This window comes from Gigantopelta aegis, chromosome 6, assembly GCF_016097555.1.
Source record: "Gigantopelta aegis isolate Gae_Host chromosome 6, Gae_host_genome, whole genome shotgun sequence".
Classification (NCBI taxonomy): Eukaryota; Metazoa; Mollusca; class Gastropoda; order Neomphalida; family Peltospiridae; genus Gigantopelta; species Gigantopelta aegis.
Window position 1 is genome coordinate 27,212,184 of NC_054704.1, and position 27,917 is coordinate 27,240,100.

Sequence of the window (27,917 nt, forward strand, 5' to 3'; positions counted from 1 at the left end):
GAGCAATTGTCGTATTTCTCACTTTATTGGTGAGCAATTGTCCGGTGAGCAATTGTCCGGTGAGGTATTGTCCGGTGAGGTATTGTCCGGTGAGCAATTGTCCAGTGAGGTATTGTCCGGTGAGCAATTGTCCGGTGAGCAATTGTCCTACATTCAGATAAAGAGATATTGAGAGAAAACCTGTTATCGCCACTCCAGGGTTACTCCATAAACAGAATAGTACACACCACAGCCTTTGTTACACAATGGAGGTGGGGGAGGGGAGGAAATGAAGTTATTTTTATTTTGATACTTTCATGAAATTAGGAAATACTACACAATGAGATAAAAAAAACCATTTTAGCCAATAATAATAATAAAATTTTAAAATAACTCCACCCCAAAACAGGGGTAGGCCCTTATCATTCAGGCGTGTGTACAGACAAATTGTGCAGGTGGGGGGGGGGGGGGGGGGGGTCAGGTCATGCTGCCCTGAAAAATTCATTAGAAAAAATAAAATGTTCTTGGAGCAGGGTGTGTATGTGTTTTGACCCCCTCCTCCTTCCTCTACACCGATCCTCTGGACCCTAGTGATGAAAATCAGTTATACATATGTAGCCTGTGATATGTTAACTGTCACAAGTACCATGTCAGTTAATCTAACAATGTTGGGGTGTATCTATTTCCTTAAATCCGATCCAGGGTATTTTGTGTGTTTATTCTGCTCACACCTCCATTAGATTAAAAGTGATGAAACCTATACCCTGAATTAAAGCTGTCCCGACCCCATCTGACAGGTGGATGGAAGGATTACAGTGTATGTGTAACGAAATGAACAAAGCGTGCTGTATGACAGTATAGCTGCGGGGTGTTACCTTCATTTGTTCAGCTGAAATATACACTAACCTACCTTGTAACCGCCAATCTAGGCAAGTCATGCGTGAATTTGTCGTCTTTTTGTGTGAATTCAATAGCGTAACGGGGTGGGCAGGCATTTAATTTTCCAAAGTATGACGAAGTCAATTTTAGTACTATTCTAAAATAAAACTAAACACAGCACTTAATGTAAAGTGTCATGGATTTTAAGACTTTAGTGGTTAAAAATATAATCCCCGCCCCTTAACTTCGTCTTGCAGTTACATTTGATTTGCATGTGTGCAAGCTACTATTAGTGTAAATTGCTAAGACATCTTGTTTTGTCTGTTCGCACATGGACTTACAATTGTCTAATTGCAAACAATGCCAACAGGTACTGAATAGGCAATTGCCACTGGGAAGCAATACATTCTGTAATTAACTGACCTCCGACCTAACACTTTGATCTGTGACCTCACCAGTAAGACACCTGTCAGTCAAATTTCCGCTTCGGGTAACGCATTGTCGTGATCGAAATTGTAACAAAACAAATACTTTATAACCTCCCAGCCAGCTTAAACACAATTAACAAATATAACTGAATCAGTGACCGCGTATTCTGTGTTATAACACTACATTTTTATCGATATAATTTGTTTACATATGCTGCGAAAAGTGTAGCGCGCCATTTTTAAAAGGTAAAAAAAAACATGTCAGTTTGCTATTATGAGTCACAGCCACGGCAGCCGGAGATCAAACGCACAGGTTGAACAAAACGACAGACGATAGGTCGCTTTTATGATCGATCGAGCCTCAGGTTGCAGTGTAGCGCGATGTTTAAATGCTGGAAAAACATGACACTTGTTCTTTAAAACTTTTTAAAAGCTGATTTTACAAGCTTGTTCGACAAATTCAAGAAATTGTTGTTGCGTCGAGGTTGGTATTAGAAGAACCCACAACGTATCACGGACATCTCATTTCTAGGACTTGTTAATTACAGGTAACATGGCGAGGCGTGGTTTTTTGTTAACTGCTGACGGATTGTCGGCTGCTTTTTGATTTGTAGTGTTTGCCTGGTAGAGCAAGTTCACTGACATTCATGCCATCATGGAACTTTGAAGTGGCCAGTTTTAGTTGAAGTGACAACCATGAATGCCGACAGATTCGAGAGACTGGTAAAAGGGTGAAGCACAGTTATAATTTAAGTGAAATTATTTAGGCATGGTAGTAGCATTTATAATGTGTCTGAAAGTGCCTTTAAAGGAGATAATTATGAAGTAGGGAAGGCAGCATGTACTCGTTTATTAAAATACACCTCGGCAGGCCAAGGTTTATTTTAATGAACTATAGTCCGTCCCACAGGAAACACAGTTTTTTATACTATGAAATTTACTACAAGTTATTTGTTTCTAAGCTAACTGATTTGTAAATTGCACACAAAAATAGTATTTGTTTGTTATTTCCAAAACCTATTTACTTTTCTTCTAATGTCAAACCAAACTGAAATTATTTACAAAATAAAGAACTTTATATAGGAGCATACAAAAACCAAGAAAATGTCAAAGGGGTTTTGGAGGTGGGGTACATATTTCCAGGGTATCATGTGAGGAATGAAGGAAATGTTTTATTTAATGATGCATTCAACACATTTTATTTACGGTTATATGACATCGGATATATGGTTAAGGACCACACAGATATTGAGAGAGGAAACCAGCTTCCTGGGCTACTCTTTCCGATTAGCAGCAAGGGATCTTTTATATGCATTATCCAACAGGCAGGATAGTACATACCACAGCCTTTGTTACACCAGTTGTGGAGCACTGGCTGGAACGAGAAAGTATCATGTGAGAGACTGCCATAATACTGCTATACACTACATAGGTCTGGGAACATTTTGTTCAGTATTGTGTTGTGTTTCACTACGCAGTTTTAAAGCAATCGATTTTCACTTTACTAGAAATATTGCTAATCAAAATGTTCCCAGAAGGTAATATATGTTCCTTAATCTACATCTATAGGTTTTATCTTTTAAGGATACATGTCACTATAGTAGGAGGATTAGTGATTTTTCTTGGGGACTAGTACTTTTTCTGACCTGCTAGTTCCCCAACCAGTGGACATTTAATAATTTCTACCCCAACAACTTTCTTTTCTTTCGCTCCATAGATATCTCACTACACAGCTCGTACGAAATCAAGATGTTACGTCGGGCACTAATGGAGGAAGACAAGACAATAACATCGGAACAACTGGAGCTGCATTTGGAGGGTTGCAACCCACAGCAGTGTGTGATGGTTGCCCACAGTCCGTCCATCCAGGTGTACTATGCACTGCGCACCAAGTTGGAACAGAGTGACGAGATGTGGCTACAAGAGTTTATTTCACTGGACGGTCTGAACAGCCTGTTGGAGTCGCTGTACCAGATGACTGGCAAGTCGTTCACAAGTTTCTCCGATGCCATTCTCCAGCTGGACTGTATTTCATGTATAAGGACGATTCTCAACACTAAAGTGGGTCTGGAGTATTTCTTGACCAATGATAAGTGTGCCAAGAGATTAGGATTAGGTAAGCATAGGTGAAATAAGAGAGTACGGTATGATATTGTGCAACCCTAAAAAATTCATATCTTGCGACGGCTTACTGTGATGGTATTGCTGAATGCTGTCACAAATGTTTCAGGGCTGATGATGGGAAGAATTGATTGTATTTTTGTGTGTGTATGTGTGGTCAAACCTTTTAAAAAAAAAGTGATTGTTCAAAAAATTCTTATGACAGTGGCCATTTTTTGTAGATAAATGGAAATGTTTTCTGTCACATTAATTAAAACATTAATTCTTATAAAATTTGTATTTTTACTGCCATTTTTCCAAAAGGATAATTTGGTATTGATGTTCTCCATTCTTCTTTTTAAAGGTGATATGGAATAGCTTAGTTTTAATGAGTAACATTTAAAAAAAAAGAAAAAAAAGAAAAGAAAAAGCATTATATGTATGTACATGTAGCCCACGTTTCCCAGGCCCTTTGTAACGTGTTATGACACATGACATACACTACTGTTATTTTGCATTTACACAAATTGTCAATCAGATTTGGAACATTTTAATTAGCAACATGTTATGGTGACTTGAAATTGCAAGATATATCTAGATTCATATAGATATATAGCACTTTTTTGTCACAAGTAAATATCTATGTGGTAGCCCACTTGGCTTTCAACACTGATGACAATGATTGTCCAGTTCATAAACTGGGTAGCCCTAGGCATCTGGGCATGGGATTTTAATTTTTCCAAGCACAAACATGCAGATAGGGCCAAAACAAATTAAAACAAATTGCTGGTCTCTGGTCAGCATGTGTATCAATGTTAACCTTGCACATCATCATTTAAATGTTTTTGAATTTCCCACGGTAGCTACAACAGTGTCAGCTATACCAGAAATAATGCTGCACCACTCAAATAATAATATTGTGACATCATGACATTGTGGATCCAAATGAGGTCATTTGGGGGCAATGTCGAAGTCAAAGAAGTTGTCTAGGCTATATGCAAAATGTGAAGGAAAGCATTTAGGATACCACGTGGCAAATAAGGGGCCACTATGGCAGATGAAGACATAAAGAAACAAAATTTATGGATCCACCTTTTCTCTTCAATCCATGCTTTTCCAGAAAAAAGAAAAAAGAAAGCTGCATCACCAATATCGATTCTGGACTTTTGGTCCAACCAGAGATCAACTTTCTTTTTTACCTAGCACCAGTGGTCAGCCATATATCACACTGTTGACATTAAATATTTTCCTTTTTATGTGATATATTTTATTTCTTGGGTATGTGTTTCAGCTCTTGACATCAACAACACTCTGCCGAAGAAGCAGGTGATAGAGATTCTGTCTGCAGTGTGTGCCTTCAACTCACAGGGATACCAGCGAGTCGTAGACACACTGGAACATTTCAAGGTGAGAACTTCTTTTTTTTTCTTTTTTTTTTAAAATCCTACTGTCCCCTTTCCTGTCTCTCCTTTTGAATTCTATCTCATTTCTTCCCAATCTGGCAGCTCCTCCTATCTTCCAATGCAAGGTGAGACTTGTGCCTTCATCTGTTCTTCTGTTCAGTGATTGAGCATGCAGCTTTGTATGTTTATACATTTAGGCATTATTGGGCAACTAATAGCCAGTAATTTTAAGTCTTGTAGCAGTTTTATTCAGTGTATATTTCTTTTTCTGGGTTTTTTTTCAAAATGTTTGAATTTTAAAAACAAAATGCTCATATTTTTTATCATCAAATGGTGGAATGTAGCTTATTGGTAGAGTGTTTAACTGAGGTATGATTGACCAAGCTCACAACCAGTGCCACATGATAAAATATTGATTGGTAGGTCAGATGCCATGGTATGTGCTGTCCTTGCTATGAAAAACATATTTTTAATTGTCCAGTTGTTTTGGCTGTCCAAAGTGTTCCATATTCTCTGTCCAAAACTTATGATATGATTTTGGCTTAAGCATGCTTTGTAAATGGGGGCCTTCATTTGAGACCATTGTGCAACCCTAACCCTAGGGCGGGTCTCAGTACTCAATCACCTATATTCAAATTTATGGATTTTCTTTTTCATAACCCACTTTTGTTTGTGTAATGTGACATTAAACAAATATTCAGGTTTCCTTTCTTATCATCCAACCAACTCCATATCCAGCACTTGATCCTATAGATACTGTGCAGTTAGGCTCTATTTAACTGATTAGTACATGAAAATATAATTTAGGTACCTGAAAACATGCTTGAAAAAAATATTTTATTCAACTTAATTGATAGATACATAAAAAAATTGTATGTGAACTCAACCAACTCTAATAATCATATATACTACTCAAAAGAATTTAAGGGTCAGACGATATTTTCGACATTATTTTCTGAATGTCAATTATATTAGCTAGACCATAATGTCACGCATGGTATTGTTCCATTTTGACGAAAGTGGGTCTAAGCAACCCATAAATGAATTAAAATCCACTGTTATTGACACTGTCGACTAGTTCTAATGGCGAAAACATGCTTACATTTGCACGTAAATTAGGGCGAAAGCGAAAGGTCTGCTAAGTGCCCATAACTTGCTTTTTCACAAAGCGCTTCATTTGCACGTGTATTCCATATTCCCAATGCTGAATTTCCGTGTAATTGGATCTTGCGTTCGTGTACGGTGCACACTCCAAATTCGACAATGGTACAACTGACTATCGAAGATCGAGGAAGGGCTATTGCTTGGCTTCAGGATGGCAATACGCAAAGAAATGTTGCTCTGAGAATTGGTGTCAGTCAGAGTGTCGTTGGCCGACAGTGGCAACGGTACCAAGCAACGAATTCTGTTCGAAATCGTCCACGTTCGGGAAGACCCCGAAGCACTACAAATAGAGAGGACCGCTACATCACGTCAACGCACAACCACTGCACGCCGATTACGTGACAATCTGCTGACTGCGACTGGAACTCGAGTGTCTGATCAAACCATACGCAATCGTCTGAGAGCCAATAATCTACGCTGCCGTCGCCAGGCTGTTCGACCACCACTCCTACCACGTCACAGAACGGCCAGACGTCACTGGTGCACGCTTCATCTGCGGTGGCAGCGTGTTCAGTGGGGTCGAGTGATGTTCACTGATGAGTCCAGGTTTAGTCTCCAGTTCAACGACGGTCGGGTTCGTGTCTACAGACGTCCTGGGGAGCGCTTCGCTGACGTTAACGTTAGACAGCGTCACCGGTTCGGTGGTGGCAGCGTCATGGTGTGGGGCGGCATCTCTATCCACCACAGGACCCCCCTCTATGTGGTGGATGGCAATCTGAATGGAATCCGCTATCTGAATGAGATTATCCGGCCGTTGGTTCTCCCAGGCCTTCAGCAGATTGGCGGCGGGGCAGTTCTGCAGGATGACAATGCCAGACCCCACCGCGCCAGGGTGGTAACAGACTTTCTCAGACAACAAGGTATCGCCAGGATGGATTGGCCAGCATATTCGCCTGACTTGGCCCCAATAGAGCACGCCTGGGACGAATTAGGCAGGAGAGTTCGGGATAACCATGCCCCTCCGGCCAACCTTCATGATCTGGGTCAACTTCTTATGGCAGAGTGGCAGGCCATTCCCCAAGAGTTCTTCAGACGTCTGATCAACAGCATGAGGCAACGATGTGTCGAGTGTATTCGCGCCAGGGGTGGATTCACACACTATTAAACGAATGTTCTAATGTGTAAAATCCATGTTTGACAACCTTCAACTTTGACAGCATGTCATGTGACTTTCTTGTATACAGTGATGTTTATTTGTGTTTTTTTGTAAATATGGAACAATAAATAAAATGTTTCGTGTAGTTTACATCATCAATCTAATACACTCTGAAACTTATTTGGTTATACATTTTTGACCCTTAAATTCTTTTGAGTAGTATATGTACAGGTACTTACCTGTGTTTGACACCCAATAGCCAGTGTGTATTTTTGTGCTGCAGAGTTGTTAAACCATTCATTCATTCATTCATTCATTCAACCAACTGTTTTTTTATATAAATATTTGCAGCGTGAGACGAACCAGAGCCACAAGTACAGTATTATCATCAACGAGTTGAAGTCAGCTGAGACCGTCCCCTACAAGACGACCTTATTGACGTTCATCAACTGTCTCGTCAACTGCTGTGAAGACATCTCTGAGAGGACACGGTCGAGAAATGCTTTCATTGGTTTGTGTTTTAAACTCAACATTTGTACAACACATTTTAAAATGTGGGTTTTTTTTTTTAAATATAAAGTTCCCTCTGTTAAATCTAAAGCAATTCCTTCAGACTGTATGTACATTACATGATGTGATGCAAGTGATTTTTTGGCATGATTTCATGACATTGTTTTTACTGCCAAATGTTTACAATTTACAGACTAATTGCATTAGAAACAAGCAAAAGATTTAAAGCGGCTGAGCTCATGCAAATATACCATTTCGTGTTTATGAAACAAATGAGTTTAAATTTTCCTGTAAATCTCTATGTGTAGATTGTATAACGTAATCTGACTCATCAGAAGAAACATTAAATAAATGAAGGTGAAATTCTGGCTATAGTAGAACAACCAGTCAAAGGTTGTCATTTCCAAATCAGTAGCTGTTGAAGCAATCTGCACACAACAATTGTTGAAAAAATATTACCCTAGATATTTTAACCTATACGGGAAATAAATAAGAAAGATTTCTTTTTTAATGGAATGGTATGTAGCTTAGCACTTGGTATATCACATGGGTAAGGTGCTTTAGGTTCATGGAGTCTGGCACTTCAACAATTGTGATATGTACTGTCATATCTGTGGCAAAATGGAAGTAAAAGATTCCTTGCTGCTTTTCAGAAAGAGTAGCTGATGTGACAGTAATGGGTTTTTTCTTCTCTAGACCAACATTGTGCCAAAATAATTATGTTAGACACCAAGTAGCCAGAGTTTAAAATATGCTGAGGTGTTGTTAAACAAATTTTCATTTCCATGTTATAAACATATACCGGTATATAGATGTACTAATTCCTGTTATTTTTCAATAATTTGACAACATAAAATGTTTGTATTTTAAATGCATAAAAAGAACCAGTCTGTAACTTAAACATTATGTTGGAGGAGGCGTTTATATGAATCGCACTTGAGCCAAACTATCAACAAGACTTCATGTAATATGCGATAGATGTAGTTCCTGAAAACTAAGCACTGTTTTTAAAAATTCCAATAAAACATATTACAAGTAACATGTATGAATAAAATACATAAATTCATCCAACTTTTAAGATATTTATTAATCCCCTACCAGTCCAACTGGATGGTACTGTAACATGTATGAATAAAATACATAAATTCATCCAACTTTTGTACCGTCGGTAAAACTCAACAATGGCAAAATATATACATAATCTGCCATTCTTTAACATTTTCACATTTGAAATATGTTTACATACAGCTAAATAACCTTTCAGTCATATTTTCTGAAAATGTCACTTTAAAAAAAAAAATTGCCATAGGCAGGCTCAAAATTGCCAACAGTGGGCAATTCTTTTGAAAATTCGAGCCCTGGTTTAACCATTTTTGACAGAGTTATGGTCCTTGAACTTAGGTAATATTTAAATTTGTTTCCTGACTTTTTTTTTCTCCAGAAAGCCTTGAGATATTGAGCTGAAATTTTGTTTAAAGCTTTATCATGTACTGTTACAGATCAAGTTTGACTTTCATGGCAGTTTAACCATTTTTGACCGACTTAAGGCCCTTGAACTTAGGAGATACAAAAAATTCTTAGGTTCGGTTGTATTACTTTAGCAGTACTCTCAGAATGTTTGTTATATTTGTACATGGTAGATATCAAGATAGTTATTTGAAATGTTTCAGGTCTGCAGCTGTTGGATGTGATGAGTTTCCTGCAACGAGAAGAGAGAGATGATGACTTGCATGTACAGCTAGAGGTCAGTTTGCAGATAATAAACATGTTCATGTGCATGTATTTCAGGGGACAATATTTCGAAATCTGAGGTAACCAGAAGTCGGTTCACATGGTTTTTACCTAGGTAACCAATTGTTCGGTTACATGAATTATATTTGCGTAACCTGTGGGTTACCTCAAAGTTAAGTTGAAATTATATTTTAAATTAATTTCTTTTAGCTCAAACATAAAGTTAAAACGAAATACAAAAGAAAACGTTTTATAAAATAGTTTCTTTAATGCTTGCAAATCAAAAGAAGTGGTTTGTAGATGTTTCTTTTGTTTTCATACGATCGTAGCATTGTAGATTTATTATTATTATTATTATTATTATTCACCACTTGCTATCGGGATCGCAAAAAGTAATTTTTAGTTGCCCGAATCTAAAAACCACTGTCCTAGGAAATTGGGCCACCATATTCTAGAACCTTTGTGCTTGCTAAAGTAAACACTGTTGTAAAAGGACTAAAGAGATACATTTGGAGGGAAAATGCCGATTTGCCTGGTTCCACTGGAGAATAACATGCAACACTCACTGGTGCATGATTAGATTAATAAAAAAAAAATATTAATAACAACAAATAAAGGCTACTATTTGTCACTGATGTTATGTGTAAAATTTGGTATATAGCAGATTAAAAAAAGCAAAAACCCTAACAGCAAATGTCCAGTTCCTCTGAACTATAAAACAGACTACTGATTGGTGCATGGTTAGATTAATAAAAATAAATCTTATAAAAAATAAAAAGAAAGACCACAATTTGACACTGATATTTTGCAGTGGCGATGCTACTTTCACTTTATCGATAGTACTTCTATACTACATTGACGTCCCAAATGTTTGTTATTTAAAGCTCATGCGATGTTAGTATTTTTCAGCTTTTGTGACACTTTTGGATTTTTGTTTACGTTAAAACCATTTTCAACATTTGTAAAATTATAGGCAATCCAATGTTATGTCTACATATATTCCTTTAGAGATAAAATAGCAATAGATAATGTAGCCGCCCCCAGCGGTCTGTGCACATTTCTTAAAAAAGTTTGGCTCGACTCTATATTGAGCATTTAGCTTAGACTGGTCGTAAGTTACAACCTTTGCAATATACCGTTGTGTACTGGTTTGCTGTGCATCAAGTACATTTAAAAATCAGTCTAAAACATTTGTCGAAATATTAGTATATCTGAGTGAATAAACTTCCTGTAATCATGAAGTCTGCAAGTTTTAATTTCTGAACGTCTACAGGTCACGATGTAACCGATTTGCAGTTCGCGTAAATTTAATTTTGCGTAACTGACATGCGAACAGAACGGCGGTTCACGAGAAATATTATGCCCTTGTATTTGGTTAATGATGCACCACATTTATTGTAATATCCTCTTTATTTGTTAGTTGTGTCCATACAGCACGACAGGCAGCAAATATTTAGCATTGTATTAATTATTAGTGGCCATTTACAGGTATCAACATTGTCATGAGGATACAAACCATATGCTGGGGGAGTAGGGTGTTGTCATTTGACATTTTTGAAACTCGTAAAATATTTATTAAAAATATCCCAGGCAAACTCACATATTGTATTAAAAAAATCCTTTTCAGTTACCAAATTTCATGATTCTGTCAATTTTTTCATGAATGTGGACAATGTTCCTCTCTGTATATAGACGTAGCAAATATTTCATTATGAATATACATATTTAATTTAAAATTCGTTAAAGATTCTGCAGATAGAAACATGAACGTGAGTAGTAGTAGTAGCAGTAGTAATATACCTGAGTGTATATTTATATTTAATCTCTAGACGTTCTACCGACGGAAACATGAAGATGAGGCAGAGATGGAGGCGAAGTGTAATCTTGACCTGAGTAGTCCACAAGATCTCACAGACAAGATACAAGAGAAGGTGGGCATAGTCAGACATCAGTTGTTGTCAGTCACGGTGTGGAGATAACTCGGTGGTAGAGTACTTACCATGCAGGAGCCAGTTGTTCTAATGTCACTTGGGTTAAACAGTGGTTAAGAAGACTGTTCAAAGTCAGATATTAAATTAGTAGAAATAGCAGTTGAAGTAACATGTTGAAAATTTGTTTTAGAACAACTGATTCTATTTATTTGGTAATCAAATTTGTTTCATTTGGTAATAAAATGTTAACTTTTTTTGTATTTATCCAAAAAAGTGAGTGAGAAAAATTAAGTTTTACCAAGTGATAGCCTAACCATGCTTTGAATATTCAGGCCCAGGTATGTGATAGGTCTTAAAATTAATTTCCATGGAGGAGCTGTTTAATGATTTGTTTAACCAATGGTCCATAACTAATACAGTAAATCCTCTCAAAACCAGAATTCCCCCAAAACCGAACATTTTTCACGATCCTTTTTAAAAAATCAGTACAGAAATTAACCTCTATAAACCGGATACCTCTTTAAACCGGACATTGTACTTGGTCCCTATGGTGTCCGGTTTAGAGAGATTTCACGGTATATAAAATTGTGGTATATGCTATTCCTTCTATTGGAAAGAATATATAAATAATTTCTTGTTGTCAATCAAGACTAACCTATAACATGGCACTGAGTTTCTTTCCTAACCCAAGCAGTCTTTATCGGTCAGTGATCGCAATTTCATGTAATACCCTGTTCTTTGTTGCAGGTTTTTGGAACTCCAAAGATGGCTGCCTTTGTGAATATCCTACAGGATTTGTTGGCTCTCGAAGTATCAAATAAAGGGTAAGGTGTACAGTGCAATCCTAAGTCACAAAACTGTTTGGCAATAGCTTACACAAGTTGGTCAGGTTACAGACATTGTGTTTAAACGTTTAAGAACAGTTTAATTTTTCATACCTAAACTTTTCTGTTTTGTATTATGGCAGACAAGGCAAATTCACATTAATCAACACAAATGTATGAAACTGATCTAAAGAAATAGTTGTGTTGAGAATGGTTGGAATTGCAACACTGCCATTGGTTATGGTCAGTTTAATGCACCAATTGATCAACTTTTGATTACACAATCGGTTAGAATTATATGAACATAAGAAGGATTTGAATTACATGAACCATTCACCTATTGTCATGTTTACTAGGACGGACCATACAAATGGCTTAATTTTAGCTACCACGGTCACTTCTATACACTAACGTTTATTTGATTTTCCTTTTATTTACATAATATACCCTTGTTTAACACCCAATAGCTGATGTTCATTTGTGATGGGGTGTTATTAAACATTGATTTATTCCATTCACAATATCTTATATAATTTATCTTTGCAGGACTAAATTCTGGCACACTATTGAGAACCAAATTCATTACCTAGTTCACAGTACTGACAACTGCACCAGTTTAGAGAAATCCACACCAGCTGAAATTGACTCCATAGTAACAAATGAAATCAACACCTCCAGGGATGGCATGATAAAAGGTGCATCCAGATCATGTATACAGAATTCATCGTGCCGGAAATCTCTCACACATAACAGTGTTTACGAGAACGTGAACGTGAACCCAAACGCTCCAAAGATGCTGAACAATTTGAATACGCTAACCCCTTACAAACGAAGCTGGAATCATTTCAACAGTATTCTCAAGATGAAGGAGGCATTTGAAGGAAAATCTGTCTCCGGGGATGACGTACCATCACCAAGGACATTGATTCCCATGCCGACAAAACCTATGAAGAGTGTCAAGTGGATAAAACTGGAAGATAACATTGTTGGTAAGAAACAGAATATTTAACCACAAGATTTCTTATAATTTTTTAACTGTATATTTTCAGTCTAATGTATTCTTTAAAGAGCTCACTCCACACCATTAGATATGGAGTACAAAATTCCATGATTAGATATTCTATTAAAATACCTACTTAACTCTTTCACCACGACAGGCCGGTATACCGGCTAGCGATATCCAGTGCCTCTCAGCACGACAGGCCGGTTTAGCGGCTTGTAACACCTGTTCATATTTGGCGCCGAGTGATGCATCAATATTATAATTAGACAAAATCTCGCGCGCCATAGCTGCCATGTGACACACTGTAATGGCTGCGCCCATGTTCTAGCGAATTTTGAATGAGTTTTTCCAAGTTTATACTGATATTCTGACTGTAATTAAATATGAACCGAGGTGACGAAATTTCGTCTGTTGAAAACAATGGTTGCGATTCAGATGACGGGTTTTCCGATGATGAAATGTGGGATAATATGGACTTTGGTGCATTTGATTTAATCGAGATTGGCGATCGTGAACGAAATGTCATTCAACATGGCAATTTAGAAGAAAATGATACCGATGACGAGTTACAAGATGACTTGCCACTGTTTTACCACGCGCCTGAGTTTACCTGGAGTTTACCTGGACACATGAGCCATATTCGGTTACCTGCAGATCAACGTTTACTAAAAATCTTTTACATTTTGCTGTAAGGTTCTCTTAAAAATAGAACACATGTCATTTCAGTATCACAAAGCAAACCACATCCACATGTCAATGAAATCACAGCTCAAATGTTTTCAGTTTGTACAGCATGATATTAACAGATAGTATTTCCTTCAAATTCTGGATTGAATTTCTAAATGTATAAATGCTTCCCTCTTTTAAGACAAACCCAGATCTAGTACAACATTAAAAGCTTACTTTGTGCTTATTTTCCAGAAGCGAATGGTAACAACATTTGGTCGCACCAGGAGAACATCCCTCGTGTTCAGCCGGACTACAGAGAGCTGGAGACACTGTTCAATGAGACCAGGGTGTTTGAAGACTATGACGAGGTGATTTTAATAACACAGTACCGGCAGGTGCTGGGGTTCGAATCCCAGCACAGACTCCCAATATATAGTGAGGTGTAAGGACATTACATCAACATCTCTTCACTAACTGTAACCATGGAATCCCTATCCTGGACAGATATCCCAGACAGGCAATTTTCAGTGCCACTTTCTTTAGGGAAGGGGCTTATATTCGGACCCACATAATGCCTGGATAAATTCCTGAGGGTGTACCCTGAACAGTGTGCTTGAACCTTTCAATGTTTATGGTTTGAAAATCATTGGTGAGCAGTAAACCTCTCTGCTGAAATTAAGGTGGAAGAGCAATTGTTCTCAGTGTCAGATTCACAGTATTTTGAGTAACTTAAATTAGCAATATCAGCATGTGATAAGATGAGCATTTTTTCTCCCATGCGAAAATTGTTTTGGATGAGCACACGAGTGAAAGCAGTTGTTCGCGTCAAACAAGAACAGCGTTTTATCATCCATATTTCTAGACTGATAATCAGCATCATTCCCCACCATTCACAAAAGGCCATGTCATTTTTTATTCCCAATTTTGGACTAAAACATTCCTAATCTAAATGTAGATATTCCTTTTGTTTATTATTATATACAGATAGATTTTGAAATCGATACGTAACACTTGACAAACACCACTTGTTTAATAAGATGAAAATTTCCTCTTCTGTTTTGTAAAATGACCAAAATTCCCAAAGTCAAGGCCATGGGTGTCAAGTCAAATTTTAGAAATAAAGCCCTGAAGGAAGGAAACAATTTAATTTATTTATTTTTAAATTATAACAATTACAATAGGGCTCTGTTATCATAAAGGGGTCTTACAACCGCTGCTATTAAGAAAATGTCTTTAGCAAAAACATGCTGTGAAAATAAATTGAATATAGACCACAGCAAAAAAAAATTCTATGGAGAATGAAAAAATCTGCAGCAATCTCCACAGCATTGCCGATTGCCATGGGCAATTGCAGGAGTTATCTTATGCAATCCCAGCATTAGATATATGTATGGTATGCTAATGATTTTGTCATTTAAATGTTAACAGTTAAAAGAGAATTAAAATATTGTTATTTTTTGCAAGGTTCCACTACTGAGTCAGGATGTACGTTTAAACGTGAACCTGTTTTTAAATCGCCTGGAAGTGGAGCCCGAGGAACTTGTCAGAAATCTGGTGGAAGGGGATCCATCAAGTCTTTCATTGCCCATGTTGAAATACCTGCACAGAATTCTGCCTGATCACGATGAGGTAATTACTTCCCTCACATAATGGCTCAGTTTGTGATGACATTTGTAAAAACAATATTTTAATATATTTTCCCTATTTGTGTTCAAATATCAGTAGTTAAAAACTCAACATTTGTCAGTTTGTTGTAGACCTATGGAGTATGGTAATGCAAGAAAATAATATACTCTTACTGTAAAATGAAATAAATGCACATTGACCTACTGTAATTACAATACCTTGATCCAGGTACAGATACAGGTACACCACAGTGACTCAATCTGTTATGACACCAGTAAAACAACATTGTTTATTACATACCTATTCAATCTTACTATAGTTATAAAGACATTTTCAAACCGTGTGATAAATTTATCATGACCGAAACTTTAAATGGGGAATTCCCTTTTTATCTTTATTGGAGTTAACGCCTTTTTTTTTTACTGATGTCATATATGATTTAAAAATTACGCCACGTCATATTTGAAACATTACACAAGGCTGCCACAGAGTATGATTCTTGCATTACATAAATCTATGTATGTGAAGTTCTGTATATGTATTGTACAGTTGAACATGAAAAATAATTTATTAGGGAATATTAATTACTTTTATTATCCACATAGTTCAAGATATACTGGGAAATATAACCAGTATGATACACGTGTATTATACTCATTTCACGTGCACAACGAATGACATAATTTTAGGAAGTGGCTTCCCCAGTCTTAGATTTATGTAATTACTTACCAAAACAACGTCACTTCTAGTTACATTTGAAACGTTTTGATATGTTCTTTCATAATCATAAAAATAATATTATGGATAATGTGAATAATAAAGAAATTATTACACTCGCTGGTGAATCCTACTGATTTTACAAAACTTTTGTTAGTATTCATGTATTAACCCTCGCTCTCTCTTGGCCAGTACAAACATCCCGACACTCGTTTCATAAAATCAGTACTACACACACACTTATATAGAAATTTCTATATATATTCTGTTAAAAATTAAATTAATTTATTAAATATGTTAATGAATTCTATCTTTTGACAGATTTTGATGCTCAAGTCGTACAATGGCAATCTGCTGGAGCTAGGTCTTGGAGAACAGTTTCTTCTGCACCTGTCTGATGTTCCCGACTACCGGGCTCTGATCAGTGGTCACTTGACGAGAGCTGAGTTCACGTCCAATATCCAGCGGCTGAAGACCTCCCTCAAGGCGACCGTGTCTGTGTGTAAGTTTGTACTCGACAGCTCCGATCTCAGGGAGATACTCCAGCTCATTCTGAAGATTGGAAACTTCTTGAACCATGTGAGTAGCTTTGTTATGGTACTGTTTAAAGACAGAGTTGAATGGATTAATGTGAAATAATTTGTTTATAGTGGTATAATTTTAGTGTAATTCATGGACTAGTGCAGTCAATGAATTTAATAACAAAGAAAATATAATATAGGTATACATGTGATATGAATTTATGATACTACTTTTTGATCCACTAATTTCAGTACTCAACGAAATGTGCTTTTTATCAAAATGACGAAAATTATAAGTTCACGGTAATATGTCTTAAAATATGTATGTACATTCTTCTTCGGCTAATGTTCACTACGATAAATACAAATTATTTGTATGTCAAACTGGCACGTTAATACCTTTTTCTACAGCAATTTTAAAACAGTAACATTTGCAAGGGCGTGACGTAGCTCAGTGGTACAATGCTCGCCTGATGCACGATCGATCTAGGATCGATTCCCGTTGGTGGGTCCATTGGGCTATTTCTCATTCCAGCCAGTGCTCCACAACTGGTGTAACAAAGTCTGTGGTATGTACTATCCTGTCTGGGATGGTGCATATAAAAGATCCCTTGCTGCTAATCTGCTGTGGTTCTTAACCATATGTCTGACGCCATATAACCATAAATAAAATGTGTTGAGTGCATCGTTTTATAAAACATTTCCTTCCTTCCTGTAACATTTGCAACAAATATAAAAACCAAAAATGATCCCGATGATAATTTTTATTCAGCTGCAGAAAACTGCCATAAGTAAATTTTAGAAGATTATAAATCATCCCATTGGCTGTTGGGATATGCAGACCAGTCTACTAACATAGCAGGAATGTGCCATTGTATGAGGTCAGATTAAGTATTCCTAAAATAGAAAAAGATTCAAGGTTTCTCCAGACTCTGATTTTAGACAATTAATATTGCAATTGTGGCAATTGCCGTTGGTGCTGTCACTAAGTTTGAGCTCTGTGGTATGATAATATCTTTATTTCTTCTTCCTCTAGAGTCAGTACAACGGCAATGCAGCGGGCTACAAGCTGTCGAGTCTGGGCAGACTGAGTGAGGTGAAGTCGACCATGATGAACCAGACACTGCTTCACTACATCGTGCAGGTCGTCATTGACAACGATGAGACCATGCTCAAGTTCTTCACAGAAATACCTAAACTTGAAAAAGCTGCATGGTAACAGATTAGCACTGCATTACATACCATGCCAGTTTCTTGATGGCCATGACATGTTTTGTGTGTCTTAAGCTATCTATGCAAATTCTTTTATGTATCATAATAGCAGTGTTCACGCAAGGGGGCGACGTGGGTGAAATAGTCGCCTTTTCATACAAAAATTCGCCTAACTTTTCATCCATGGCAAAGTTCTAAGTCGCCTTCTTTTTAAAAAAAAATTCGCAATGATTCTGGCTTTTTTCCCATCGAAAGTATCGGTACATTTTGCCTCCATTTTGACTAAAGATCACGTGACCACTTTTTGCAATCGGCCAGTGGGCCAGTTATTTCCGTCAAATTATACACTGGGGAACAACATAATATTTTTAATTTTACAATTAAATTGTATCACATTTATATTGTTTTCCCAGTAACAAAAGTGTGCAGTGGATCTGTATTAACAGGTTTATGAACACCCAACAGAAATGTTTTCTGTATATTTTATTAATAAATTGATGTATAGCATTTTTAATGTTTATTTTTAAAAACTTCCATAGAAATTACCTATAAGTAGCCTCTTTCAGCTTTATAACAGTTTAACTTAAATTTGACCCTTAACATAGGGTGCGCTCCTTTCACCTCTCCTGGACATGTTCCAACTGTTCTGTCCTGGACAGCGAAAGGAACGATTTTGGAACAGGAAGTTACTTCAACAAAATGGCTGCCTCTATTGTTGTGGTCAAGCATTCGATCGTTTCAATTATTAAACATAAAATAAATGCTTTAACTTACACACTACAGTAAATCAGAATAACGATGTCGCCTCTTTAACTGGTGGTTATGTTGTTTAACTAGTCCTTGTAATTTTTATACCTGCATTTGGCTAGACAGTTAGTAATTTGTACTTTCCTAAAACACAAACCTTGCATTGTCTGCACCACGTCATCGTCTGGCAGAGGCGGAGTAAGTCCTGGACAGTGTTCCCATTCACTCCATTGCTGTGCGGAGTACTCTGGCTCTCTGGGAGAGTGAAAGGAGCGCACCCTTACATTGCATATAATAGCATCATGGACTAGTATAAAATAGCTAATAACAATGAGATGCAAACTAGAGAGTCAAGAAAAATAAAAATGGTTTATTTTGAACTTGTTCAGCTGTTCCCCTGAAGACATCAAGCTGGATGTGACGAAGATGAACCTGCAGATGAAACAGTTCGTCCAGCAACTGTCCCGAGCTCATCCAGCCATTCAGGACATCTTTCACTTCTTCATGGAGGTAAGGTTTCAGTAGACTTTTACACACTTTTACATCAATAAGTCATTCCTTTGTATACTTGAGCCTATTATTCAAAACAATTCTTTAACAGGTCTCTGAAAATTGTGAGATTGATAGTTCTGTTTGATTGCCACTCCCGCAGGTCTGGTTTTGTCTACCGGTATCCTATGTTTCATTCATGGATTAATTTTAAAACATCATTCACCTGGTTCTGTTTCACGTTCCGGCCAGTGCTCCACAACTGGTGTAACAAAGGCTGTGGTATGTAATATCCTGTCTGTGGGATGGTGCATATAAAAGATCCCTTGCTGCTAATCAAAAAGAGTAGTTCATGAAGTGGCGACAGCGGGTTTCCTCTCTCAATATCTGTGTGGTCCGTAACCATATGACCGACGCCATATAACCGTAAATAAAATGTGTTGAGTGTGTCGTTAAATAAAACATTTCCTTCTTACCTGGTCATGATGGATTATGCAAAAAACAAATGAGTGACCTGAATTTGGTTTTGTGTAACCCATAAATGAATTCTCAGATGCATGTTTAAGATAATAATTTTGCTATTTAATGTATTATAATTTACTTCTTTTATATACTCAAATGTCAGCTGATTTAAAATAATAATTGAGATATTGTGTAAAATTAAATTTACCATTCATTATAAAATATTAGTTTCAGATGACCTAGCCAGATGTTGTAATATTAAAGTTTTATTCTCATCAAATGCTGAAATACAGTTGCTTTTCTTTTTACAAAATTCCTTTCCAGTTATTTTCATTTAGATACATTGATTATGATCTAATTTACTTTTTCAATGAGGTTAGCCATTTTTTACTTGTAATATTTTGTTATTATATTACATATGTTTTCCCTTTTCTTAGGATGTCAAGTCTGAATTTAAAGAAATGCAGTCTTCAATATCAGAGTTACGGAACCTTTCCCAACAGATGGCACAGTACTTTTGTGAATTAGAAACAGATTTCAACCTCCAAAAATGTCTGAAAATAATACTGGACTTCTGCAAAGAGATGAGAAAATGTAGATATGTATGTTATATCTATAATCTTTTAATATGACTGAACAAGTTGAGAGAACTGGAAACACTTTAGCAGATTGTAGTTATCAAAGAATAACAATATATGATTTTGTCATTTGAACAATAAGCATAGCTTTTTGCAATAATAATTTTATTTATAATTATGTATAAACATGAAGTACTTTATTTCTATCAATGAGAATAAAATTCAATATCTGATGTCAGTTTTATATAAAAAATATATGATCAATTCTAATTTGGCTATTTTAATTATGACCTTTTTTATTTTGCTAGCTTACTTAGACAAATTCCTGTGGCCATATTTAATAAAAGGCTTTCCTTCATATAATTTGATAATACAGCCGGCTAATAAATAAAATGTAGTCATTATTTTCATTAATTTATTGAACATAATACAAAGTAGCTTTTTCTTAACTAAATTTTCTATTCCACTGACTTTATTCCAGGTTCGTAATCCATAGAACAGCTTTAATATTTGAACAATTTCTTTCAGGAAAACACACTGTTTCAAAAACAGAGGAATTTGGCGAGGAGACGAAGTGACCAGTTTCAGCAGCAGATCCGATTCAAGAACATGGCCTTACAGTTTGGTAAAGATGCCAGTAAGTAGATGTGCAAATCATTCTCAAAATGTGTCGCAATTCTTCTGTCAAGTTTACTAATTGCAGCTGTATTGTGTATTGTATTAAACACTATATTTATTCTGAACTACTTTATTGAAAAAAAACACCCCAATAATTTGAAATTCTTTCTTTAAATGTTTGGTCAGGATCATTTACAGTAAGTTGACTCGATGCCCAGACTAAAGTAAAATAAATATTGGAAAATTTTGAATTTCAAATTGGGAATTTTATATTTCAAAATTAAGACTCCAAAAATTACATTTGCTTTTTCAACAATTCTTCAAACGTTGCAAGTAATCTCTTACATGGGAATTTGGCAGTCGCATTCCATTATGGTATCATTTCAAGATTGTAAATAAACCCCAAAAATTCCATACATAAATATAAAAATGTGCTACAGACTGCTTCTTAATTAAATTAGTGATTTCCCTAGAAATTAGGCAAGGCATGGTAGACCACCCACCACTTTTGGAGCATTTTCACCATATTCGGGGCACTTTTCTTTCCATTAAAAATAACAAAAAAAGTAATTAAAATAAACATTAATGTAATTTATGTGCTTGCGTTAATAAATAAATGGCAAAAGATATAAAAGGCGTATTTTATTAGTTAATAATGCCTTTTTGGGTGTTTTATAAAGGCAATTTTAAAATTAATTAATGAAAAAGGCTTGTTTAATCTCAGAGCAGCATGGCACTGATTGAGGCAAGATGGTGCTAGACTATTGAGGCATGGTGCTGCACCATGCTAAAACAAGCTAGGGAAAACACTATAAATATAATATTATAACCCATATGGTTTAAAATATCTTAGTTGATATCTGTGTTACTTCCAACTAGAACGTAAAATGGGACATAATACCTCAGATGACTGGCACACTATGGTCTTACCGAAATGTCAAGCTCAGTGATATAGGCCTAAATTAAAATTGATTATGGGTATTAAACAGGATATTAAACTCACTACCATTTCGTATCATTTTTATGTACCTAATGAAATAATTTTCATTGTTACTCGGTAAAGCTTGTGACGATTGAAATGTTTTTCACTCGGGACATAAACATGATATGAAATGGAAGCTCATTTAATATCCTATAAATCTAATTTATTTTTCAATAGGAGCCAGTTCTTCAGTGGTTGAGGACAAAAAGAGAATTCTGGAAAAGATAATCAACGACCTACACCGTGGCAATTTCAGACCGGCCATTTCCTGTCTGCTCAGCCTGCCGCTCAATGATCTCTCGACAAGGAAGGAAAACGTGACCGCTCATCAGAACAAGGCCGTGACCCCTGAGTCAGAGGTCAATCCTCTTGACCTGAGCAGTATCAGCGTGGTGGGAACGCCCATGGTGAACCGCCCACGCAGCGAGGCGTTTGATGATGATTTCTTCGCATTCCCTACATCCACTGCTCGAGCTCGACCTAAAGTTCTCACTAGTTCAGGTAATAAAATATTAACTTTCTGTTTATTAAAAAGGAATGTTATACCAGTAGGTATAATTTATTTTTAAAATGATGGTTATTGTTGAACTAGGCTTTATAATATTTATAAAATATCTGTATGACATTGATATAATATGACCAATATATAGATTGAAAATTGGTGATGAAAATGAAAGGAACCAAATTTATTGAATAGGACTTCAGAACATGGTCAAATTGGTGACTATTTGGTGTATTATAACCTGTTGTAACACTTGGCTTAGAAAACAAAAAGGTTTCTACCATATTTACTACTAGTTAACACAAGTTTCTGAAGTTGGAATGGGAAATAAATGATTCCATAGATGAAGACTGACTGTGTCACTGGGATTCATCTCACTCCTCTCCTATTTTACAATACCACTGCATTGTCTTGTATATTGTGTTTGAAACGTTAGTAGTCACAATGGTTTATTTAACGATCTGTATTTTGTTTACAGAAAACAACCTTTTGGACGGAACTTCAAAAAGTCTGTGCCAGAATTTGCTCAAGCAGATTAAGGCAGCTGATTCATCAAGTCATGTGTCTGGTCACTACCGGAGCAGAAGTGATCTCACGGGATCGATTTCTGTCACATCAAAATGGAGGACGTACGAAGCTCTGAAACAGAAAGAGGAATGGATACACAACAACGGGCGTGCTCCACTGGCCAAGCCAGAAAGTCTGTGTATGCTAGCCACCCTGAACCTCGAGGATCATGGGAAGACATACCCACGAAACGAAATGTCGGTTCACGAAGGCCCCATGATTATAGCTCCTAAACCGATCACAAGAGACATGAAGAAGATGGAGAAAAAATCATCGTTCTCCAATTTCTTCAGCAAAATCTCGAGGGCGGTGTTGAAACCTCGCAATACAAACTACACCTGCTACGGGCAAAACAACACGACCCTGTTACAAAGGGAGGGAACCACACTGCTCAATGTTGGCAGTGCGGATTACAGTGCTTCGGAAAACAAGGAGAATGCAGTTGTCCCCCCTTCAACGTTGGAGAAGCGGTACGCCAACAGGGAATACAAGCGGTTTAAGGCTCAGAGACAGAAGTTGTCTCAAAACAGAATCAAATAAACTGAACACTGCTTGTTGATAGCATCGAATAGTGCTTTAATTGTAGACAATCTAGATGTTCAAATCGTCTCTGCCGGATCTATCAGAAATACCATCGAGCTTAGATGTGATTAAATTATTTGGGCATGTGGTTGAGGGTTGTTGCAAATAAAATACAGCTTGAATGGCATGAACATCTAGCTTAATGACTTTGCTCAAACAGTGTACATGTATTTTGTCTCATACATATTGTTCTGTGCTTGCACTGTTTTCATTTTTCAAAACTGTTTAAAAACATTGCTGCTTAGATGTTGGTACTGCTTTGGGATGGTTTATTGTGTTCTTTACTGAGTCTGTCAACTGATGGGAAAGAAAAAGGATTAATAAGAAGCATATTAAGCTGAAAGGTTTTTCAATTGGCTGGGAATGTATTTTTCTTAAAACACTTTACAATGTGTTGTGGTAGGTTGAACTTAATTAATTTAGTTTATAAATTTTTAAGTGATATTTTATGGTATCCTACCCAATATATGAAAACCATAATTTGTTAAAATCAAATGACTAGGATTTTTCTTTCTTTATTGCCTTGAGTTAATAAAAATGAAACACTGAAAATCCATGTCTACTGACCAGCTGTTACTATGGGAGATTGGATTGCAGCAAACTGTTGGGGTTTTTTAAGTGTGAGCTTGGTTGTTAGGTTTGTAACCCCTTTGTTACACTTTTTGTCTCATCTTTACGAAGTAAAAATGCAAGATATAAGTACATGTGTATTACTTTTCCAATGGAGGCAGAAACTGCATCAACGTTTGCATTAGCTCAACTAGATCAATGGAACTTGGTTTATAGGTGCATCTATGAATGTTCATCATAATACATGTGAAAACTCCTATTGTAAATTAATTTTTAAAATTTTAAATAAATTATGTTTGCATTTATCTCAATGTTAAAGTTTTGCATTTGACTCCCAGTTCTCACAAACGTAAGTCCTATATCCATGAAGCATACATGTATGAATGTTCTTCGCTATGCATGTTAAATATTTTAAATATTTATTAAATCAAACAATTTAATTTTCTTAATTCGATGTTTTAAAGAAGTTTCAAATTTGTATTATTAATTTGTTTTTGAAAATGCATTAAGATGGACATCTAACTAAGGATGCAATTATCAGCAACACCAAATATGTTTATGGTAGGGGAGACATTTAATTCTGTAGAATTCTTGTTTAAAATGTTTAACAAGGATCCTTGTTAAAGTGTGTACATGAAGAATGGTTTTATAATTGTATCATTCTCCACAATGCATACATCAATAGCACATACTATAAATAATATATTTAATTATATTTTGGTATATCAGATTGTTATATACTGTGCATGTTAGTTGTGATATGACAAGTCATTTCCAATATACAGTTATATTATAAAACGTTAAACCCAGTATAGGGTAATAGGTGTGTGTATGTATGGATCATGGGTCATGGGTTTTAGGTCAGTACTGAACTGAGCTCTTGGATCATGGGTCATGGGTTTTAGGTCAGTACTGAACTGAGCTCTTAACTAAATGGATTTGTAAGTTTATTACAAAATGGTTGTTTATACAGTCATGTGCATGGTTGGAAACTAAAACAGTGAAGTGATAAACACAGACTAATATTTGTGTGTATGATATATGTTGGTCCAAATTGAATTAATTATAATACAGTAAAACCCCTTAAAACTAGACCCTCAATAACTGAAATTCCAACAACATGAATGTTTTGAGTCCCTTTTTACATTTTAGTACAAAAAAATTACCTCTCCAAACTATACACCCTTAAAACCAGCCTTTTTAAATGGTTCTGTGGGTGTCCAGTTTGAAATTAAACCTTTATTTGACTTTAAGCTTCAGTCTGATCAGAGTTTTTGATCTGCTCTCTTGACGAATATGTTTGATTTATAACATGGGGTACATGTTATTCAGTATTTTCTTTCATTATACATGTTTCAAAGATGCAAGACTATTCTAATGTTGCATACATTGTATGCTAATCGAAGTTTAAAAACTATATTTCCCCGGTATCATGCTGTATCCTGTATCTGGTTGTGATAATATGGTGTGTCATACAGACAGTTAAGGACCATTAGACCTTTAAAAAAAAAAAAAGTGTTTCTAGTTTTCCAATCTACCATAATTTTATATAGTGACCCTGAAATGTTTTGATGCAAAAAAACAACAAAACAAAATCATGATTCCTGATTTTTTGCAATCAGTAAACTAGATTCAGAAGACCTTGGCTGATTACGTTTCTCGATTTGATTAGATTAAAAAAAAATATAAAAAATAATAATTAAAGTTCCTAGCTACCTACCTACCCTACTTTTTTCAAGGATGAAACCTGAAACACAAATATATATTTTTTTAGGCATTATTGGACTTAACAAACATAGTTGTGACAAGTATGTGATCCTTTTGGAAAATCGTTGGCGTTTTTGTGGCTGGTATTTGTGGTAGACCCAGCAGTGTGTGTTTGTATTGCAAGGTTGTTTTGCTCAGTCTTTCTCAAATGTGAGGTTTATAATTTGCTTTTATAATTTATTGTTGCAATTTGTATATAGTTAGTGTAGATTCAGCTCAACTCCTTTTATTTTATTTTTTACTTTATGTTTTGCTTAAAAGGAATGTTTTTTCTTGGATCACAAGATAGTGATACTTACCTTAAAGGTGTTTGAAAATGGCATAGTTAAAATCTTTGTACAAGTTTTGTTACCTTTATACAGAACTGTACTTTAAAATTCATCAACAAAATGATGTAAAAACAAAATTGTGATTCTTTTTATACATGTACCTGACCTGTTGTCAAGTGCAACCAAAGAGAGGTCAAGCTTTTTTTCATTATTATGTTTTCATACAGTAACAATGACCTCTCCAGTTGCACTTGCTGAAAGGTCAGGATAAGTATTCATGAGAAGAGAAAATTAGTTTTCTTCATTTTATTAATGCCTGGTTGTGATACTGGTTGTGTTTCATGAATGATTTTAAGGCTTTCCATGCTTTTGTGTTTTTCTAGTCATCTTTTTACATATTGTGTTAAACTGCATTGACTGCTTATTATTGCATTTGTATCTGGATTGAACATTCAGAATTATCACCACCTCATTCATTACCTCATCCCCTTTACTATCCTACCATTAACATAATCTTTATTCTTGAACATTTTCGTATACAGTAAAACTCTTCAAGACAGTCCTGTTAATAGAAATGTCTCCCTAATAAACCAGAATTTCATGCGAACTAGTACAGTCTATAATGCCAGTTGTAATTAATCAAGAACTGTTGTGATTGATACCATTCACCAGAACTAAAGTAAAGTTTGTTTTATTTAACGACTCCACTAGAGCACATTGATTTTTTATCTTATCATTGGCTATTGAATGTCAAACATATGGTCATTCTGACACTTTTTTAGAGGAAACCCACTGTCGCCACATAGGCTACTCTTTTTATGACAGGCAGCAAGGGATCTTTTATTTGCGCTTCCCACAGGCAGGATAGCACAAACCATGGCCTTTGTTGAACCAGTTATGGATCACTGGTCGATGCAAGTGGTTTACACCTACCCATTGAGCCTTGCGGAGCACTCACTCAGGGTTTGGAGTCGGTATCTGGATGAAACATCCCATGCTTTGACTGGGATCCGAACCCAGTACCTACCAGCCTGTAGACAATGGCCTAACCATGATGCCACTGAGGCCGGTTCACCAGAACTGTCAGTAACTTGAAGTGAACCCCATCTCCTGAGAACACCAAACCATATTCATTCAGCTTTATAAAATAATATTTGTGTCTGCCTTTGTCGGTCTCTATCTTTTTCTGTCTTTCTGTCTCTCTTTCTCTCTCTCTTACACGCACACACCACACACATGCACACACCACGCATGCGCATGTGCACACACACACACACAAATAAACACACATTTATATTTTGAAGAGTTTTATTGTACATATACATTTTGCACATGCACCCACTGCTTGTCAGTCCACCCCTCTACACATCATTGCATCGTACATTACCTAGAATTGACCTTTGTTTTAAATTATGATGTCATGTATATATTAAGTGCACTTTTGCCTTTTATGTGTATGTCTTTACTATCTATAAACCAGTCAACACATCGCAAGTCTATTTACAGTTTTCCACATACTGTTTACACACATTTATGTATGTGTTTTTACATACCGTACAGGTTTTTTCTTTCATTCTTGTATTTTTTCTGGCTTCATTTTTCTAATGCGAACAGTGCAATGTTTTATTTTTATATAATAGCATAGGCATATTCTTTATTAGTATTTGTTTGCTGAAAAGTTGTGGGGTTTTTCTTTCTTTTTTAAAAATTGTATATGGCATGGTATTGTCCCGAAACCAATGCTTTTATGCTTTTGATGTGATACTTCAACATTTAAGTATTGACAACAATTAAGTATAATTGCTCTTAATTTCAGACATTAATATGTTTGCTTTCATAATGTTATAATGCCAAAAAAATGGCCCTTTTGATAGTCATAAATAGAAAATATAAGTATTTATGCCTTTATTGTGTTTACTATTCTAATTCTTCAGTTACACACCTACAACAATTTATTTTCTTTATTAATAAAATAAATATTGTTTTGAAAA

At 35.9% G+C, this 27,917-nt stretch overlaps 1 protein-coding gene across 1 annotated transcript; it reads left to right on the forward strand.

Moving 5' to 3' along the window:
* The first annotated feature begins 1,595 nt into the window (after nt 1-1,595).
* Nucleotides 1,596-26,719, forward strand: LOC121374446 (inverted formin-2-like). The gene is made up of 17 exons (XM_041501547.1): nt 1,596-1,834; nt 3,004-3,402; nt 4,678-4,793; nt 7,401-7,560; nt 9,230-9,303; nt 11,120-11,221; nt 11,969-12,045; nt 12,592-13,034; nt 13,970-14,085; nt 15,182-15,346; nt 16,382-16,639; nt 17,618-17,796; nt 18,930-19,050; nt 19,929-20,093; nt 20,598-20,706; nt 21,847-22,170; nt 22,650-26,719. The coding sequence occupies exons 2-17, from the start codon at nt 3,036-3,038 to the stop codon at nt 23,276-23,278; spliced, it is 3,405 nt and encodes a 1,134-aa protein (XP_041357481.1). The 5' UTR covers nt 1,596-1,834; nt 3,004-3,035; the 3' UTR covers nt 23,279-26,719.
* Nucleotides 26,720-27,917: the final 1,198 nt, after the last annotated feature.